General features: G+C 38.3%; 1 protein-coding gene across 2 annotated transcripts in view; it reads right to left on the reverse strand.

Moving 5' to 3' along the window:
- NME7 (NME/NM23 family member 7) overlaps positions 1–19,040 on the reverse strand; it is a 96,118-nt gene that overhangs the window by 43,426 nt on the left and 33,652 nt on the right. For both annotated transcript variants that reach the window (XM_035540378.2, XM_035540379.2), the window contains exons 6-8: positions 17,198–17,405; positions 14,193–14,298; positions 481–545 (exon numbers count right to left, since the gene is read on the reverse strand). In XM_035540378.2, coding sequence (XP_035396271.1) covers positions 481–545; positions 14,193–14,298; positions 17,198–17,405 — 379 coding nt within the window. The remainder of the gene's footprint in view (positions 1–480; positions 546–14,192; positions 14,299–17,197; positions 17,406–19,040) is intronic.

The raw sequence follows: 19,040 nt of genomic DNA on the forward strand, positions 1-19,040 counted from the left end.
GGATACTCGCAGGAACAATCTCTGTGCCAACATCCTTTAAATTCTGATAGTGATGAGGGTGTCAATCCTTTAAGTATCTTTGAAAACCCTCCCATAAATTCATGCTAACTATATATTTTAAAAAATGAGGAATTATATTAACAATTATTTCCCTAATCTTAACTAGTGCATTTTGTAAAGATATCCCCAGTTGCTCCAGAAAAGACCCACGTCATTATTTCCCTTCTAACCATAGGAAACTGAGACACAGAGAGGTAAAGTGTCTTGGCTCAAGGTCAACCAGCAAGGAGAAACAGATCAGCTGATCAATCAAACAATAAAACACAAATATCACAAGGACAGTGCCAATCCCAAAACAGTGCTACACAGTCCGCACAAGGGTTTTGTGTTGCAGGAAGACACCTGTGCATTGCTGTGAAGTGCACACAGCACTTCTCCAGCCTCTATTTATCAGAGAAACATATACGAAATAAAACCTACCATCTGTAAAGCTGAGATCTGAAATCCTTCGTTAATGATGGCTTTTATAATCTTTCCAGCAAGCCCTGAAGAAAAACACAAACAACAGTACTCAAAAAAAAAAAAAGAATTTACAGTTGGAAGGTATTTATGCCACCATACTAATTATTTTCAAACAAAAAACAGTGCTTGTATAATGCTGGGAAGGGAAGCAGAAAGCAGAGCTCGCTACCTAAATACTCTATCTAAATTTACAATTATAAATTTTTAATAATATCCGCATTTCCTATCTAAAGTGATGCAGTGATGACTTCAAACAACTAAATCCCATTCAGGTGTTGAAATGACATGATTCATTATGTCCTACCAAAAAAGGTAGTTAGTGAAGTCTTCGCTTTTCTAAGATCAACTGCAAAATACCCAGGAGCTTCTAGGTCAAGATTTATATATTTAATGTTCCAATGTCAATATTGCAGCTTAAAAAGCAATCAGTTCAGGGCACAGGCTACCTATTTTTCTGTCTTTGTACAGCGTTCACCAGAGGGTCCAATTTTGAACTAAAAACAATGCAGGACAATGATAAATATTGTCAATAAAACATCACAAAAATTCATGTCTTCTATGGGAAAAGCACATTAGTGAAAAATAACCTACTGTTTCTAAGGTTGTAACTCACAAATATGTTACCGGTGATCATACTGTTTATTTTATACTACCCAGAATGCATCCTCAAAGGCTGAATGACATTGTAAAAAGCGAAACACTAAACTTAGGAGAACAAGAACCACTGATTTTCCACTAAATGTGTATTTTAGATCATGTCAGCCAAGCACAGTACTCCACGTGAAAGAATTTTATAGCATCAGTGTTTTTTTAGAGCATAAATGTTTGTCCTCTAGTAAAAATTGTGAGCAACTATAAATTTCTGGACATTTATTCAGAGCAGAGTTAACGATAGAAGAATATTCTGTAATGAACGACAACAACAAGATTTGACTCTTAGTCATTAAATCCTTTTGTTAACTAGACTTTAAATTGAACTTTTTTTTTTTGTATCACTGCATAAATTTAGTAAATTAGTATAATACAAAGGTTAGAACAGTATCTAGGTTCTGGCATGCTGAAGACCTGAACTGTACACAGTCTGCTAATATCTGTAGCATAGGATTGGTGAGCTTCCTACACATTGAAAGGTCAGTGGAAGCTCTGAGTAAATAGAATGGATAGCTGGAGATCTTCTAAAAATTTTATTTACAAATGAAAATGAAAAAAGCTGTACCTGCAGTATTTGCCACAATACTTTCACATTAAGGTTTAAGTAAAAAAGAAATAATAAAAAAAAAGAAAACCAAAACCTTTCCCATATAAAACAATGCATACTTGTTCCAAAAAAAATCATCAAACTGCTAACAGGTAAGCCTGAGATTTCCATATGTACTTAATCCATACAGCATTTTAGGCTTACAAAACATAGAACATAGCCAGGCATGGTTCCCATTGTCTCAGTATTCTGTTACATCACAGCTCACTCACACTGACAAAAGTTTCCTCGTAACTCTCCTGTAAAATTGGGTAAATATGTTTCTCCTATTTTTCAAGGGAAGAAAATCAATTAAAAAAAACTGCACCGGTGAAATGAAGGGACTCGAACAAGTTTTCAGAGGAAATGCAAGACCATGTCAGAGAGAAACCAGACCTCTGGTTTCTCTTTGTCTGCACTGCAGAAAAGGCTGAGCAACTCAGCACTTCCACACATCGGTTTCAGGGAGGCAGCAAGCCTAAAATTCTTGACTTCAGGGATGAATGGTGAGGCTGGGCATCACGCAGGAAATAAACATATAAAAAAAAGTAATCTGTGACAGAACATAAAGATTTCCTCATTCTCTTTCTTCAGACCCACTGCTCCAGTTAACAGCTGCTGCTTTACAAGAAACCAACAGAGATGGAGGAAATGACAGTGGCAGGCAAAAGGCAATCACCACTTGCCGGGACAAAGTTACCATGGCACAAGAAAGATGCTCTGCCTGACAGCTGCAGATCTCCATTTTAGGCTGTATCAGTAAAGAATGGCCCACTTGCATAGGCCTTCACAGCTGGCAAGAACTGTGATTAAAATACTCATCAGTTATCAGGTTCTGGGGTAACAAGGAATTCTGCTTTTTACAGAACTTTTACCATCAACAGTTTTATGAACTATAAGCAAAATCCATGTTTTAGAGAAACAAAAGGGGACTGAAATATTTCGCTTTCTGGGCTGCTTCTCCACTGAAGTTAAGTATTTTCTTCTCTGTAGAGAGGAAACCTATCAAGACCGTCCTCTAGATTGTATTCGTACTTTACGATCACTCATCAGAGCAACAGAGCACCTTGATTGCCCAGGACTGCAGCACTAAAAAGACTTAACCACAAGAATTATTGTACCCATTGCATGCAGACAGGTGTCTTGCTAAAACAACAACAAAAAAATAAAAATCAAAGTAATTTGAGGAAGAGGCTCAAATGAAAGTGATTTGAGGAAGATCTCATAAATGAGATCTCATTTATGTTTGCAAAACATGATGTTAATTCCACTTCCCAAATGTGGGAATCGAGGCACAGAAGGATGGATGAGCTGTCAATGGCAGTGCAGATCTACAAATCTAGTGACTTGGCCTCCACTGTCCCAGCTTAGGCAACGCAAGCACCACTTCTCCTAGGGATGCTTTCCTTTCCAATTCTACCTGGGCTGAAATAGGAACAAAAAACATGGAGGCAATCCCCAGAGAGCTGAAGAGCACAAGCTCAAGGTTCAGCCTGGGATCTGTTTCAGGCTTTCAGCCAAATACATGACTGAACTGGGACATGTACTCTCCTTTGTGGGCAGATAAGGCTGAGGGAAAGAAGAGCTAGTTAGATAAAGCATCATTTCAGCAGCTTTCCACAATTTGTTTTCAACTTTAAAATCCAGATCTGCAGTGAAAAAACAACTTTTTCAACTTTTTAAGGACCCTTCAAGCAGGGCCAGTGCATGTTTAAAATGCGATTAGAGTAAGAACCCAAATCAAAGCTGTAGATTAGGCACTAATTATGATGAATTTTCAATCACAAAACACAAAAGAATCACAAGCATTACTAAATACAACTGGGGAATTTAATTCTAATCCTAACAAATGACAGAAAGAGAGAGCACTTTACGTCTCCTAGACAGCATTATGTTATTTATGCACCTCATACTGGACAGATAATCTCCCAACACAGTTTAATCAGATAAAATGGTAAGGCACCAAGATCTCATCAGTTACATTGATCTTCAACAATTTGTTTCTTCGCAACACAATATTTGAAAATTGTACTTCATTAAGGAGCAGAAAATAGCAGGGGAGACATCAGACTGAAAAATGTTACAACTTTTTGCAGAATTGTGGATTGGAATAAAATAAAAATAAAACAGTTCACAAAAGTCACTTTTGACCTAACAGCATTTTAATTATTGGGATGTAACAGCTGTGTTCCCAAGATCTGCCAGTCCCAGGGCACTACCAACCACCAGCCCTATGACTAGGGACGTTACATTCTCTTCCCTTGGTTCTTGGCCTGTTTCCCAATTTAACCATTCCACTGTTAAAGGCTTATTAAGTAAGACAGACTGCCTTCAAGGCAAGTCAAGAACTAGCTTCTTCATTTCAATCTCTACGTGTCATTTATTTAATACCTTTCCAATAATACAAATAATTTCTCAGGAACAACAACTGATTTTTCACAGGAATATATAAACTGCCATGACCTATCGTATCAATGATCTACCTAATCCAATAACATATTTTCAGAAGTAACCAGTACTGGATACTTTAAATAGTACTAAGTGTAAGTAGATATTTCATTTCATGTCTGATTTTTGACATTTTGAAATGCACTTTTCCTTCGCATTATAATGAAATGAAAAAGGTTATCTGATTCTTTGTTGCCAAGCTTTAAGGCCCCATCCCAGAGTCTCAGGCTTGGCTCTGAACAAAGTCTTTTTTTAATTCCAAAGAAGAAAAAGTGGGACTCAGAGCTGGCCCTCCTTAATGTACTTCAGTTGAAGTTCTCACTTGATCAGTCAACAGTGCAAAAGGAGGAAGCTGACAGCCATCTTTCTCAAAAAGTGCATTTCTTCCTATCAGTTGGCCAACCTATCCTCTGAAGAGCAAAGTTTATCTATCCCTTCTCTTTTGCTTTTCCTCTTTAGAACAATGCAACTCTGGGCATTCTCATTAAACAACATAAACACACATTTTCTAGACACCCCAAAACTGTAGTGATAATCTGCAGCTATTGGTCTCCTAGCCTCATGCTGGGGAAATGGAGGAGAAATAGGAAGCTCAAAAGCTACACAGATAAACAACAAGGGGGAAACTGACAAAAGATAAAGAGGAATATACAAGCAAATTATGGGAGAATACTGTTCATCGTGGTTGAATCCAAGATATTCCATCACTCCTGATTTCTTTCTAGGCATTGCATTAAAGAAGATGTAAAAGTAGTTTCAAGGGAAGCTTTACAGATATTTATGAAGAACTCTATCAACACACAAGGGCACATCTGGTGAAAATCTTCACAAACTATTCATTTGAAAATAATGAAAGGATGAAGATAAAAGATATTGCCACTGCTTGACTGGAGAACAGAAGATGGCACAAGAAAAATTAGACAAAGAGAGAGTAAATCTTAGGGGCCCTGAAGCCCAAATGGCCAAGCTTGTGATGTGACTGAGAAAAGGAGCCAACAAAAAGATTCAAAGGGAGTGAAAGACCCAAAGATTTAATCCCTGATGCAACTTTCTGAAGCAGTACAAACAAGGGAAGACCACACTTGTGAGTTCCAGGCAGGGCATTGAGACACAAAATGATGAAAACCTGTAGGAAAAAATAAATAAATAAATAAATAAATAAATAATTCTGGGAGTTATTATTGCATGGGAACAGATGAGAAGAATCACACTTGAAATTCAAATGCAAAGGCCTATACAAAAAGTCAAGTCAAAATCACTGTCAGGCTACAGAAAATGCCCAGCAAGTTGGCTGTGCAGTGGATGATGTTAGAGAAAAGAATCTGCAGAAAAAGGAAAGATTAAGAAGGAAAGATCAATACCTCTGCAACAGGTATGATGAACTCAAATTGATGTTTACAAAAACAGACAAACAACAAAACAAACAGAAAGGCTTAGGTTTCTGTCTTTCATTATTCTTGTGTTAGAAGACTTAAAAGGAAACATTCATCTTGTTTTTCTTTTTACTTTTTTTTTTTAGGGCTGTTCATTGCTTTGTACTCCATTCTCACATCCACTGTGATTTTTTTCACTTGAAAAGAGTATACTCAATCACTCTGGCTAGGAGAACATTTGTATCATGATTTTAATTTACTTTTGCTTATTTACTGAGCATAAACAAAATGAAACATAATATTTTAATTGAGATTGTACCACTGTTTTATATGATAGCATTTAGTATTATCATCCAAACCACTCATATGCTTACAGATTTTTTTTTTAATCCCTAACTGAACATTGTGCATGGGACTGTTCATGAATGGTTCCAATTACAAAGAGGAAGTGGTTAAAATTATTCCTTGCACTGTGCATTTGCTCATAATTATAAACAATATTTTTAATCTACTATTGCTCTGTCAATTAACTCAACTCTGGAGGTTAAAATCCTCAAGAGATCCCCTAGAATCTGCTCCAGCCTTTACTAATTTTGTATTTCCCTTCCTGTGGAAAGTTTGCCAACTCACTGCCCTAGATCAATAGTAAATACACTGTATGCTCTACCATTTATTTTTGCCTTGGCAAAAGACTCACATACTGCTGCATTCTGTGTCTTGACTCTTTTTAAGACTCAATACCTTGCATTTCTCCTCATGCACAGATTTGAAAAAGGCAGTAAGAAAGGACTTCAAGATAGTAGGTAGTTTATCTTTTGCTCCAAGGTGCAGTGAAGTTAGACTATGTATGGCTGTATTTTTTTAATTTTTCTAAAATGTTCTCAAAAACTTCGGGTAACAATGGTTCCATTACATCCCCATTTATCAAGCCAGCAATATACTTCTGAGTTTTCCATAATGATTAGATTAAATCTTCTTTCATCGGAAGGAATAAACATGCACGTATTTTCTATCTTATATATGGAAAGCTGTGTTTCTCTGTCTTCTCCATCTTAGGTTCGCTAAATTAAACCTTTCAACTTTTCATCAAAGATCAATTTGTCTAAATCTACTGTTCTTTTTGCTGTCAGTTGAACTTTATTATTTGTGAAACAGAGCGCCCAGAAACTGGATGTTGTACACAAGTTGGGATCTCTGTAGCACTGAGCAGAACAAGTTACTGTAAATAAACCTAAACTAAACAGTGTCCAACGTTAATTATGCTGATTGTACTTACGATACATCACTATTCTGAACAGTTCTCTACAGACTTGTCAGATACCCTGCCCTCCACTATTTCATATTTGTGTATTTGTCTTTCCTTTTCCATGACACGCTGTGCAGTTGTTTATATTCAGTTTCCTCTTTTTCACATTGCTTTATTTCTGCAGTTTTGAATTCTGATCATATCCTCCAAAACTGCAGTAGGTGCTTGGTAGTGGGCATGCTCTGTCCTTCCCCATTCCAGTCACTAATTAAAATATTGACAAGAACTGGCCCAAGGATGGATGCCAAGGCTTATAAAACTCTTTTAATTTGACATGCTTATGTCTCCAGCCCAGTGTTCAGGAAAAAAAAATTAAAGCTAAGCAGATGCTTATGCTGCACAGATCTAAACATGCAAATTAATTCACTGAAGGAAAATCTTGGTTTCCTAACACCAAGGGCCTCTGATGAAGGCATTGATGGTCAAGTGAATTAGACTATCTGGCTCTGATTTACCTTCCTTCATGTAAAGCATACTTAGAGAACTCAAAGATCAGTAAAGCTTGTTTTTCCTTCACAGCAGACATGCTGGTAAATGTCCATTGCATCATGATTATGTAAGTGGATTAAATGAATGTATACAGTCTTGATTCATCAATTTTCTTGGTATGAAAGTAGTTTCATTAACCTGAAATTTCCTGGACCACTCTTAGAAATGATTAAGTGTAAGTACAGTATTACCTTTTCTCTAACTCATTAAGAAAGGAAATCCCCAAATGCAGTAATAAACACTCCTTCTTCATGTCTTTTTTTTCAAAATATTAAGACCTGTGTACTAAGATGATATTCAACACTAATATAAGTCTACTGAACACTACCGGAATACTCTTTCCAGTAGTATGAGATATTTATGATCTTCCTCGAAGATTGGCTATGCCATTTGATTATTTTTTTTCAGTGAATTACAGCTCCTTCTCTTCACTCCTGCATCAAAATGTCAGAAAGGAATTCCAGATTCAGTCCACTTTCTCCTCTACCTTAATTGATTCAAAGGTAAAAAATATTTTTCATAGTTGGAAAAATAAATGCCACTTCCCCACTAGCCACTGAAATTCAATCAGTCTAAGCTCGGAAGTCAATACCAAGTTGCTAAAACGTCATGCAGGAAATAATCAAGAAACAACATAGGCTTGGTTTCAAAAAACAAACATCTCAAGAATAGAATATCCATCATTACAACTACAGCAAAGAATGTAAAAAACAGACGTAAGATGGACTATTGTTCTCACGGAGGCTATTTTTTTTTTCTTAATTCAGATGGTGAAAACTAAGTTGTTTTTAATGATTTTTTTTCTCACTTCTTTAAAAAGAAAAAATAATTGTCACCAGACCACCAAACACTTCAGAAAACTGCAACACCCTATCTATAATATATTCAAGGAAAAACTAAGAAACAGAGTGCATTTAATTTTACATAAATGCGTTTTCTGTCTGTGCAAACCCATCTGCAAAAAGGCCTGCATCTGAAAGTGCAGTGCTTTACTAAGTAGTTTCAGTCAACTGTAGCACTGAAATTGCCATACTGCATGTGAGAATATCCAGAGGTCACACCTTAAATGATCCATTGTACTTCTTTGAAGGTCCTGCAAAGATTTGTGTTCATCCCTCTTATTACTGATGCCTCTCTGCACTCAACCTTGTAGACAAGACACATAGAAAAAGTACAAGTTTCTGCCTACAGTGAGGTGAAGTCCACAATGTCTGCCTTCTACCTTTTGATGATGCATACTTATAGACAGAAAATATACTTTTGGATTACTTATGAAAAAAATGTATCGCTATTTTTTTCTCAAGTGTGAGAAAACAGCTTTCTGAAAAGCTTGTTCTACTTCTGAAGTTTCCTGGAAATAAAAATAATGAGTTACTCAAACTTAGGTCTATTTAAAAACCCAGGGTGAGAATAAATAATTTCCAGAGCTTGTTTATGATTTTAAAAAGTTGTATCTAATGTACACTAATTAGCTTGTTAAAACACGAGATAAACATCTTGACCTGAGAATGATGATAGATTCGCACCTCTTCTGTTACATCCTCTATTTCTTTTCCAGCTTATTTCTTTTCCTAACCCCATGCATGTAATTATATTTAGCACACTACAGAGGTGAATTGGACAGGTTCACATTGACGTCTTCCCCCTTTCGAAGAGCAACAGGTCTGTTGCATGTCAGGAACAGCTATCTGCTTGTTTTCAGTCAGACATATAATCTACTACAATGCTGGATTTTAGTCTTCCTCTCTCCACTATCTCTTGTAAAGTAACTTCATTTGAGGTCCTACATGAGTAAACCGTGTTTCTGCACCTGCTTCAGACTGAATTGCTGTCCTTGGTATTCTTTTTGACAAAGTTAGATTTGTCTTTAGAGCAAAGAACTACTCTCTACTACTACTACTACTAACTACTACTATGACATTTTTTCTAAGTCTTTACATGAATAAGGAAATATGATTCTTATTGTCACCTGTCATGCAGCATTCTGCTGATCAATATAAAGCTCTGTGACTTGCTAATGCAGTCCAGAGAGTATTAAGATAGAAGAGCTGGTGATAGCTCTCTAACATTTATCATCCACTCAGAGCAGGTCTAAAATCACACTTCCATTGAATATCTTCTCCATTTGGAAAAACAAACAAACAAACAACTACAAAAAAAAACAGTCCCGCTCCTTTTGTTTTCTATGAGACTTAAATCTTAATTGAAGAATAATGTAGAAGACAGCACCATTAACTTTTTCTTTTAAGTACAAAAAAGGTACAAGGGTACAATTTACCAGTAATGTTAAAACAAAATCTCAAGCTTAACACAACCTAGGAGAACAAACGTAGCTGGGTAGGCAGCCACACACCTAGAAGCGCCTTGAGTCCATCATTCTGTGATTCTATGAGACCACAGAAGCTCTTTTGTCTTTTGGCAGGCCTTTCAGTTTGCATCAGGTCTAATGAATTCCCAACTAGAAGTTTCGCTTTTCAAGTTCATGGCGCAGTTCTAGCCCCAAATCTGTTATTGGCAAGACTCTGTCTTTAGAACCCCTGTCTCAGCTTGGGAGTGCAGAAATGGAGGACAGGACTTCAACTCGCAAGCTCTGTGCTGTAACCAATGTACATGAAAAAGTGAAATATAACATACTTCTGATCTCAGCCTTTATAGCCTGATCATCATTATTTTCATCTTTTTTTTCTGCTTGTTTCACAAGGGAATCAAGTAAAAGCCACATTAAAGAAATTTTAAGCCAAGAAAGTCATGAAATATCAAATTCTAATTCCTACAGCAAACATGACTAAACTGTTACACATAATAAATTAAAGTTAATCCCACTCAGTGACCTACAAAGCACTATTTCTGCTGACAAAACAGATAGTGTAGTACTGTAACTAATGTTACATTTAAAGTACTAAAGAGCTGAAGAGCTGTGCTTGCTAGTTACCATCTTCCTTGGCTGAAAATTGGTCCCAAGACAAGACAAGGAGGAAGCTAAAAGACACTGAAAAGTGTGGCAGATTCCATAGGGGTCAAACCAGGCCGCATCCCTCAGACACAGCCCCGGTCAGACTGAGTCTGCATGGAGCTGCATCACGTTGCTTTTTCACTCTTTCACATCCCAGCAAAGAGGAACTGGAGTGCTCTTGCAAGCCCCCTTCAGAGTTCAAATACAACCAGTTAGCTGCTGCTTCCCAGCCAGCCAGGGAAGTGCTTCAAGTCCACTGGGAGGAGCTGCAAGAGAACAAGCTAAAGCTGCCTAGTCCAGGGCACAGGTTTCAATGGCCTTCCCAGATAATTTTTCAATTTCCCAACTGCTGACCCTCCACAGAAGTTATGTGGACACCAGACTGACAAAATAGCTATTGCTTTCCCTCTCTGAGGGGTGCGCGTGATGCGTGTTCTCTGAGGGCTGGCGGTACCACCCCTCCACGCCCCTGCACCACCAGCTCTGTAAGCATCACCTAACTCCCCCAACACCCCTCCTCGGGCCCCAGGGTTTCTCTGAAGCCTGCCAGGTACTCTGGGTACTCTCACTTGCATTACCTGTCACCCACCGGTGACGGCTGCAGGTGCAGGGCCTGGCACCACATGACGGCCTGCTTAGGGACTGGCATTGCTGTGTGCCAGTCAGGAGCAGGCCGGCCAGGCTGGAGATAAAACCCACTGTGTTTTTCCACTGCTTCGGCACTGGGCAGGATCCTGTAAACCCTCTACAGTAACCAGAGTCAGCTACTAAGATGGGGCTCTGTCCTTGAATTAACACACATAAACTGGAGGTTTGATCCAGCCTTTTGACAGCAAGGGAAGCTCACCGAAAAGCTTCTTTGTTTACCTATGGCTTAAGCAAACCATTTTCTGGAACTGGAAGATATCTGCCATTTCCTTCCAAGAACTTGTTATGCAATTTACTCAGCAGAAAAAAGAAAAAAAAAATGGGAAAAGGACAGGAAAGTAGAATTCAAATCATGAATCCAGTCAAATGTTCCTGCAGAAGACTACAGCTCTGTATAAACTCAAGCATGTAAGTGAAACTTCACATAATTGTACACGTGTAATGAGTAGATTATATTCATGGTAATTAGATAAGTTCAAAGCCTCAGCAGTGCATAGGAAATTACAAAAAGGTTTATTTTTAGATACTCAATACGGAAAATTTGCAGAGCAGAAATCAAATCTGCAATGCATAAGAGGCTCTGACCCACATAACTTTCCTTTCTGTGCCTCAGTCGCACCACCACCTGACACTGATGGCTACATGGGATTTCATCCCCTCTCCAGCTTCCACATTTCACCTTGCATTCTTCCTGCTAGAAATGGCAGGAGTGGATGGCCACAGTGAGATGTGTTGTTTCCTGAGGAGGAAGCAAGTTGCTTTTCTTCAAGACCACATACTCTCTTACATGCTATTTTGCCTAGAGGGAAGCTCATTAGTTGCTATAGCACCTACTTTAATTGAGATACAAGAAATTCTGCTGGAACAACCAGAATGTCTCAGGTATCATCAAACAGTTACTAATAGCTGTTAAAAGGCAGATGAGATGAGCAGGGCCTCACTCCTCTGTCACAGACCACTGAACCTGAACAGGTTCCCCAAATTCTTTTAGCATGCTTTTCCCTGACTCCAAAGCAGTACCTAAGGGGAAAAAGGAATGGTGGCACTTCTGCTCGGAAGCTGCTGTAAAGTTAGCACACAGGTTTCTACTCTGCTATGCACAGTTCTTCCAACTGTGATGGTGCAAAAGTGCTTTCTAAGAGAACCAAGCATACCAAAAGAGATGCCACTCTGTGACAGGCTAAAGAGGAGTACAAGAAAGACTAAGGAAGACTGAAGAAAGCCAAATCCTCTTCCATGCGACATTCCTGGCCCATTGGGCTGATGATGCTGGAGAGTTCCTGCAGCCTTTGTGAAGGATTCATCTCACCTCAAGCTGCCAACTGGGAACAGTCCATATGCAATGCAAAGCTACACCAGTGCTCTCCACCAAAGGGGGAGATCGCTGCCCAGCCACAGTGACTCTTCCCTCCCTTAAGCCCAACACCCTGTCAGAGGTCAGGCTTCTAGAAACGTTTACAGAACTGCCGCAGTCTTGTTAACTCTTTAAGAGGTGCAGCACCTATGGCTTTTGAAACACTTTAAAGTAACATCAGAGAGAACAGACAGGAACAACGCAGCTTAGTGAGGTAAAAGCACAGCCAGTCCCTGAATTCCATCACTCTTCATATTAATTTTAAATTGACAAAACGCTTTGCTGACTTAGAAAATTCAGTGTTGATTCCTTCATTATGTTGAGAGAACTAATCAAAGCCATGTGGATGGAGAATTCTCACACGAGGTACACTACCTTTCAAATTTTAATTGCTGTTTGCAAGCTGTGATCTATCTTTCCAGCTCCTTGTGGTGTGAGAGAAAGGACTATACTAGTGGATCCTAAGCTCAACTTTTGTCCAGTCTTTCTAGCTCTCACACTACAAGGCAGAGTGTACGCTTATATTTTCTGCTTATCTGTACTTACATCTCCCTCTCCCACTCCTCTCCCCCAACACACATACAGAGGGGAGTGTAACTGGGGCAAGAATTAGTCCCTTGATTCAGAAAAATTCTGAGTAGTTCAAGACAAAAGAAAAGTAAGAGACAGAGCACTACGAAATCTAAGGAAACGAAGAGGATTAAAATGAAGAAGGCCTGGGCTCACTAAGTAAGAGTCTAAGCCCCCATATGTAATAGAAATTATATCTCAAGTATGAGAATACACAGCTCAAGCCATTCACTTTGCCATTTTGAAAAATTAAGGACCTTAACAATCCTGCCACAGTAAAGTTTGCCTCTTGCAAATGTTCAGCTAGGTAATATCATAGTTTCAGCTGCTGCTCATATTTCTGTAAGAGGAACATCATTCTGTCTTTGCTGACTTTATCAGTAGTAAATACAGTGCAAGGCCTCAAAGAGATAACAGGCCTTTTACCAACAGTAAGTGCAAGACTCTTTCTTGTAAAAGCCATGTCCTTCACCAAGCCCTTCAGACTTGAGGTGTGAAAGGCCTGGAAACTGCTCTGGCCACTTCCACTGTTTCTATTTCAGCCATCCACAGAGAAGTAATTAAAATGTTGTGGTGTGGTCCACATCTTACCATTGAAAATCTCAGTGTTCTCACATGGCAATATTTATTCTGCATTCAGAAATATTTTTGAAGTGCCAGAACCAAAATATTTTGCTGCACTCACTGCTCTTACACATGCTCTTCTATCTAAGTAGAGGCCACAAAAGTGAGATTATTTCTGCATGGCAGCAGTTGGGACAGAAAGCATCATGGAGTCCAACAGATGTTTCAAGATTCTGGCTCACTTTCACAGAGTAAATAAGACTTTGCTACTTTCCATCCTCACTGCAGTCAGCAGAACAAGATTCATATCAGAACAAATACCCCTTTGCGAGCCCTGCAATAGACAGATGTTCTGCTTTTACTTTGCTGTGGGGATGCTAACCTCCCACAGATGAGTCTGGTGGACAGACAGGAGAAAGGATATGGTAAGCTGTCACAGCCAGATTCATTTAATCTCATTTATAATTTGATTGTTCTTCCTTTTCTTCACCTCTCACTGCTATTTCTGAAATTAAAAAGCACCCACACGGCACACAACCCATGGAAGTAAACTGCAGAAATAAAAAACATGTATGAAAGATGAAGTATTTGCATACTTTTGTACATACTATGAAATATATCCTGTGTTCTTGCAATTTCACTTTTTGCAAAAAAAAAGTGGCGCAGGAATGGTCATGGGATACAGAAAAGCATACACTGCTTTCACCTCCACTGTCTGCATTGCTTACCTTCATTAACTGCGTGAGGCTTAATAATGCAACAAGTACAGTTTGTGAATTTTGCACTGTTGACTGGTCCACGACCTCCACTGGAGGGAAAGAACAACTCCAGCTCCTGAAAACAACAGTAATTTAACACCTTTTAGTTTTATCTAGCTACATACATCAATACATAAACTTTTACCATAAGTATCTATAGTCACAGAAAATAAACCTTAATTATGGATTTTTGTGCTAAACACTTTTCCCCTACAATATTCTCTCAAACATATCTTTCCCTCTCTGGCAACATTACTACAATCATAAAACCATAGTTTGAATATTTCTTGCAATTTTTTCCTTTCCACTTCCACAATGCAATCTATTTCCATTCAGAGCACTCAAAATGCTGCAGCCACAATCATTTGGCAGAGGTGTTCCCAGTTTTCTGAATTCTCTCTTTCCTCAGCATCTTTCCCAAATCAAATCCCAGATAGACACATCATTGCTTCCCTTTTTTCACACCATTTTTTCTTCCACATGAGCAAAAATGCAATGAGCATCCAGTTTTTCTATATACAAAACTGACCTCCATCCCGCCTGCTTACAACTATTTTTTCCAATTGTTTTAAACAACTAAACTTCATCTAAAATTGTTGACTCCCTTCTCATGACTTACTGACCCCCCCCCCCTTTTTTTTGTGTCTTAGTGAATGGAAGCTGATGAACTCAATTGCTCTTATTTCTGGGATGAATCAAAAGAACCTCTTTGCCTCCAATTACTTCCTTTCTTCCTGCCATTGCTATTCAAGTACCATGAAGCATGGGTCTTAGACCATATTGGGGTAAGCCTGACATCCAAGCTTTTTTCCTCAGTGATATTTTTTTACTGTTCACTGCCAGCTTCACGCTTTTTTCTATACAATTTTTTCACATAGCTTACACAATCTGCCAATAAACGTTAGCCAAACGCTCGAGACACAGATTCCATTTAAGACCTATTGGTCAAATTAAGTAAAAGAATTGATGAATTTCTATTTAAGGGAAATAATAATATCCTGGAGTTACTACTACCAAATCTATCTGATTTTTTGTGTGTAACAGTAACAATGCTAAAGGCCATTTCCTGGAATTGTCTCATTTAATTTACTAGCTCAATTCAGATGGAATAGACTTAACTATCTTTCAGTCTTTACCTCATGGCATTCTGACAATTCCTGTAATCCTGACTTGAACAATTATACAATTATAACTAATGGGTCTTCCAACAAAAGGGAAAGTGTGTTTTGTTTTTCTCCTAGAAAATGATCTACAATTTAAGTTTGCGTATCTGAGGCAAAAGGGTTAGTTTCTTACATCCATCTTCTGATGACATGCTGCATGATACAAAGACCTTGTCCCACTCTATTAACCAATGTTTGCTCTAAAAGTAGCAGCCAGGAAAAGGCAGCAAAATATTTAAAACATTTAACACTTTCTTTTCCCTCTTAAAAGCCAGAAGAGTAAAGTAAATACATAATGCTGAAGGACTAGGATAATGAAATGCCAAACAAAACCAAGTGGTGCCTTAAAAAGAAAATATTTTTAATTTATGCCTAATATAAATAAATCCCCAAATTTGGCCTGCAGAAAGAGACACCGCCTTACAGTACAATAGAGGCCTACTTTCACTCACCATTTAGCCCCCAAAAAGAACAATGCAGTCTTCTACTCTAACAGTTTAGTTCAAATTACATTCACTAGAGGTTGGCTGGGACTTCAGTTTTCTTGCAGAAGAGTTTGTTTAGGCCCCTCTATCTTATATTTCTTTCTTTTCAGGAAAGCTTCTGCAAGATGCAGCCAGCTAGTTTCCATGGCAGCTGCAATACAACCATGTAATACTGGACCTACCAAATTAAAATAGGCACAGGACTGCTAAATTCAAAATTTGAGTGGACTTATCAGAGACTGGTATCAGTAACACCACAAAGATGCACCCACCTGCAAAAGTTCAGCAATATACTAGTTTCCGTCAAAAAATACCGTTGATGAGTAAGGCCTTCAAACTGCATTTTAAAAATAATGAAATGCAAGAACAACACGCTTAAGACAAAACAATTAAATTTCTAATCAAATCTCATGCTAAAAGATGCTTTCTCCTACATTCTCGGTTCAAAAGCTGGCATAGCTGTCGTGGCAGTACACAGGAACAAAGAGAAACGTTTCCTTTTGTACGTGAAGGCATCTGGCTATTTATTCTGAACTACAAAGACTTTTCTGACTAAAAAAAGTCACTTCACCAGAGATCAATTTCATCCAAACTCTTTCCAAATACATACCATCTCCACCAAACTTGCCATCAGAAAAAGTACCTCAGGTCCAGAATGTGATTTTTTGTCAAAACCAGGGACAAAGAGGCCCTGCAGGCCAGGCTGGTCTAGTGCTAAGGTACCATGGTGCAATACCAAATAACTGTTAGGTAAACTTTCTTCTAGCCATTGCTTACCAGTGTATCTACCCCTCATCAATGCACATGAATAGGCACACAAGTTTTGTAGAAATGCTGGTAATATCTATCACCCAGCCCCAGGGCTTTTTCTTAACACTAACAAAAGACACAGACTGCAAACAAAGCAAAAGAGAACCAAACTCGTCGATGCCAGGCCCACTGTATTACCTTTCAAAACATAAAACAATACAAAATGGCCTGTCTTCATAAATACACATTATGAACAATAACAGCAAAGAAAAGCGAGCTGCAGGCAGAGGACTAGTGAGGACTGTGGAGGAGAACAAGTAAGTGAAACGCAGAATATGTTAAGAATGACCAGGCATGCTCTCCTGATCAAAGTGCCCAAGACTTCCCTTTGTGACAGACATAAACATGATTTCTCTTTCCAAACAGTTTATTTTTCCATGCTAAGAAGGAACCACGAAGAATACCTAAACTAATTCTGAACTCAAATGGGAAAAAAAAAGAGGAATTCCTGACCCTGCTGTGTTACTAAATAATGTTAGTAAGAAAACTAGTTAAAAAAAAACAGTCAAAAACTTACTTGTGCAGCTGAAGCAACTGAATCTGGGCCATGAGCTGCATTTCTTATGCCATCATGTCCGAAGTTTGCTCTGATGCTGTCTGGTTCATCAGTTCTAGCCACTGCAGAGTTTGCAGGCCCCAGTAATGTTTTCCACTTACAAACTGCATCATCTCCCAAGATTTCCATAGCAACAATGGGACCACTCGTTATAAAATGGAGAAGCTCACTGCAAAACGGAAACAGCATACGGTGATACAGGCTACAAATTAAAGCCAACAAAAACATACTATCCAGTGGAGATGCTCAGAACTCAACTCAGCAAGGCCTTGAGCAACCTCATCTAACTTTGAAGTTGTCCCTGCTTTGGGGAGGAGGTTGGACTAGGTCATGTGCAAAGTCTCCCTTCTTATTACGGTTGTAGAAAAAGCATCAGATAACACAAACTGACTCGAGCTACTGTGTAGTATGTTAGATTTCAAAATAAATTTTAAAAGATCAGTACTGGCAATGGTGAAAAAGCCCCCTGCTTGTGATTTTTCTGACAGAAATGATTCCTAAGCATCTCTCTTCTGCACAAGTGACTTTCAGGATCCTTACGCCTGCCCTGTGTATGTTCCTCACTGACACAACCTCAGTGACGCTGCTAGGATGGAGTGCTTCACTTGTCTGACCTCTGTGCATGCCAAGTCAACGCTTGCCCAGCCAAAACCCAAAGCAGGAGAGGAGGGAGAATTAAGATTTGGAAAGTTTGGGAGGAAGGGGAGATTTAAATACAAATAAGTTATCACATTCTGGCATAAGCAGAAATCGTCTCATTTTGGTGGGATGAATATGAGAAAGGAGACGAGATTGTCAAGAGCAGCTTGCCTCCTATCCTGACCATCTCACAAGAAAAGCAACCACCCAAAATTGGAAACCCAGATGTTCTATTCAAAAGAGAAAGATAAAAACCTCACAGCTATAATTCTTTAACTTTATAGAACATGCATAATGACAATCTTGTCTTTTCACTGTGTAGTCTGGACAGAACCAACAAAGGAGAAAGTTTATTCAATGCTGTTTGTACTATGTTTTTTAAAAAGGCTTTACACAATTATACTTGTGGACATGAATGCTTCGCCATCCATCTTTTTCCTAATGATCATTTGTGCAGATCAGTGGGCATGACAGAAGACTACTAGCTCTTTGCTAAAGGAAAAATACTAAAACTATAAAGAGTTACATAAACATAAAGTATCTACAGAGGGAAAAGCTACTGGATACTACTAGAACTCATGTTCTCTTCTTGAGAGACTGCTTCTTTAGGATACAGTTAAATGGTTTATGCATATATATACCCAAGAAAGAAACTGATTTCCACAACACTCTTTACTGTGCAGTCTAATTCTCAATATTAAATACATTTATTTTATAAATTAAATTCTTTAATATGAAAAATATTATTTTCCAAAGTAGAGTTGTTGGTTTTTTTTTTTTTCACTATTCACCAAACTTGCATTGACTAGTTTTGCATTGACTAACTTGCAAATTAAATCTGAAAGTACTCTTTACAGACAAGCAATAAAATGCTAAATATAAATCGGTTGCAGATTTTACATTTCACCAGCTTGAAGATTTTTGCTCTATTTGGTTTGTAATGATTTATAACTATTTGTTTATAAATTAGAGAAAAGTCCTGTACAGAATATGTAGCTAATAGGACTGCAGGATGGGAGACCAGGTACATCACAGAGGACAAAAGCTCGTGGTTCCTCAGATAGCTACCATTAGTGTAGATAGATATCTGTGAAATAACACCACAGGAAAAACTCTTGCTTATTTATCAACATATTCAAACAAACTTAGTCTGTGAAGAAAAGGC

This window comes from Cygnus atratus, chromosome 1 (assembly GCF_013377495.2).
Source record: "Cygnus atratus isolate AKBS03 ecotype Queensland, Australia chromosome 1, CAtr_DNAZoo_HiC_assembly, whole genome shotgun sequence".
Taxonomy (NCBI): domain Eukaryota; kingdom Metazoa; phylum Chordata; class Aves; order Anseriformes; family Anatidae; genus Cygnus; species Cygnus atratus.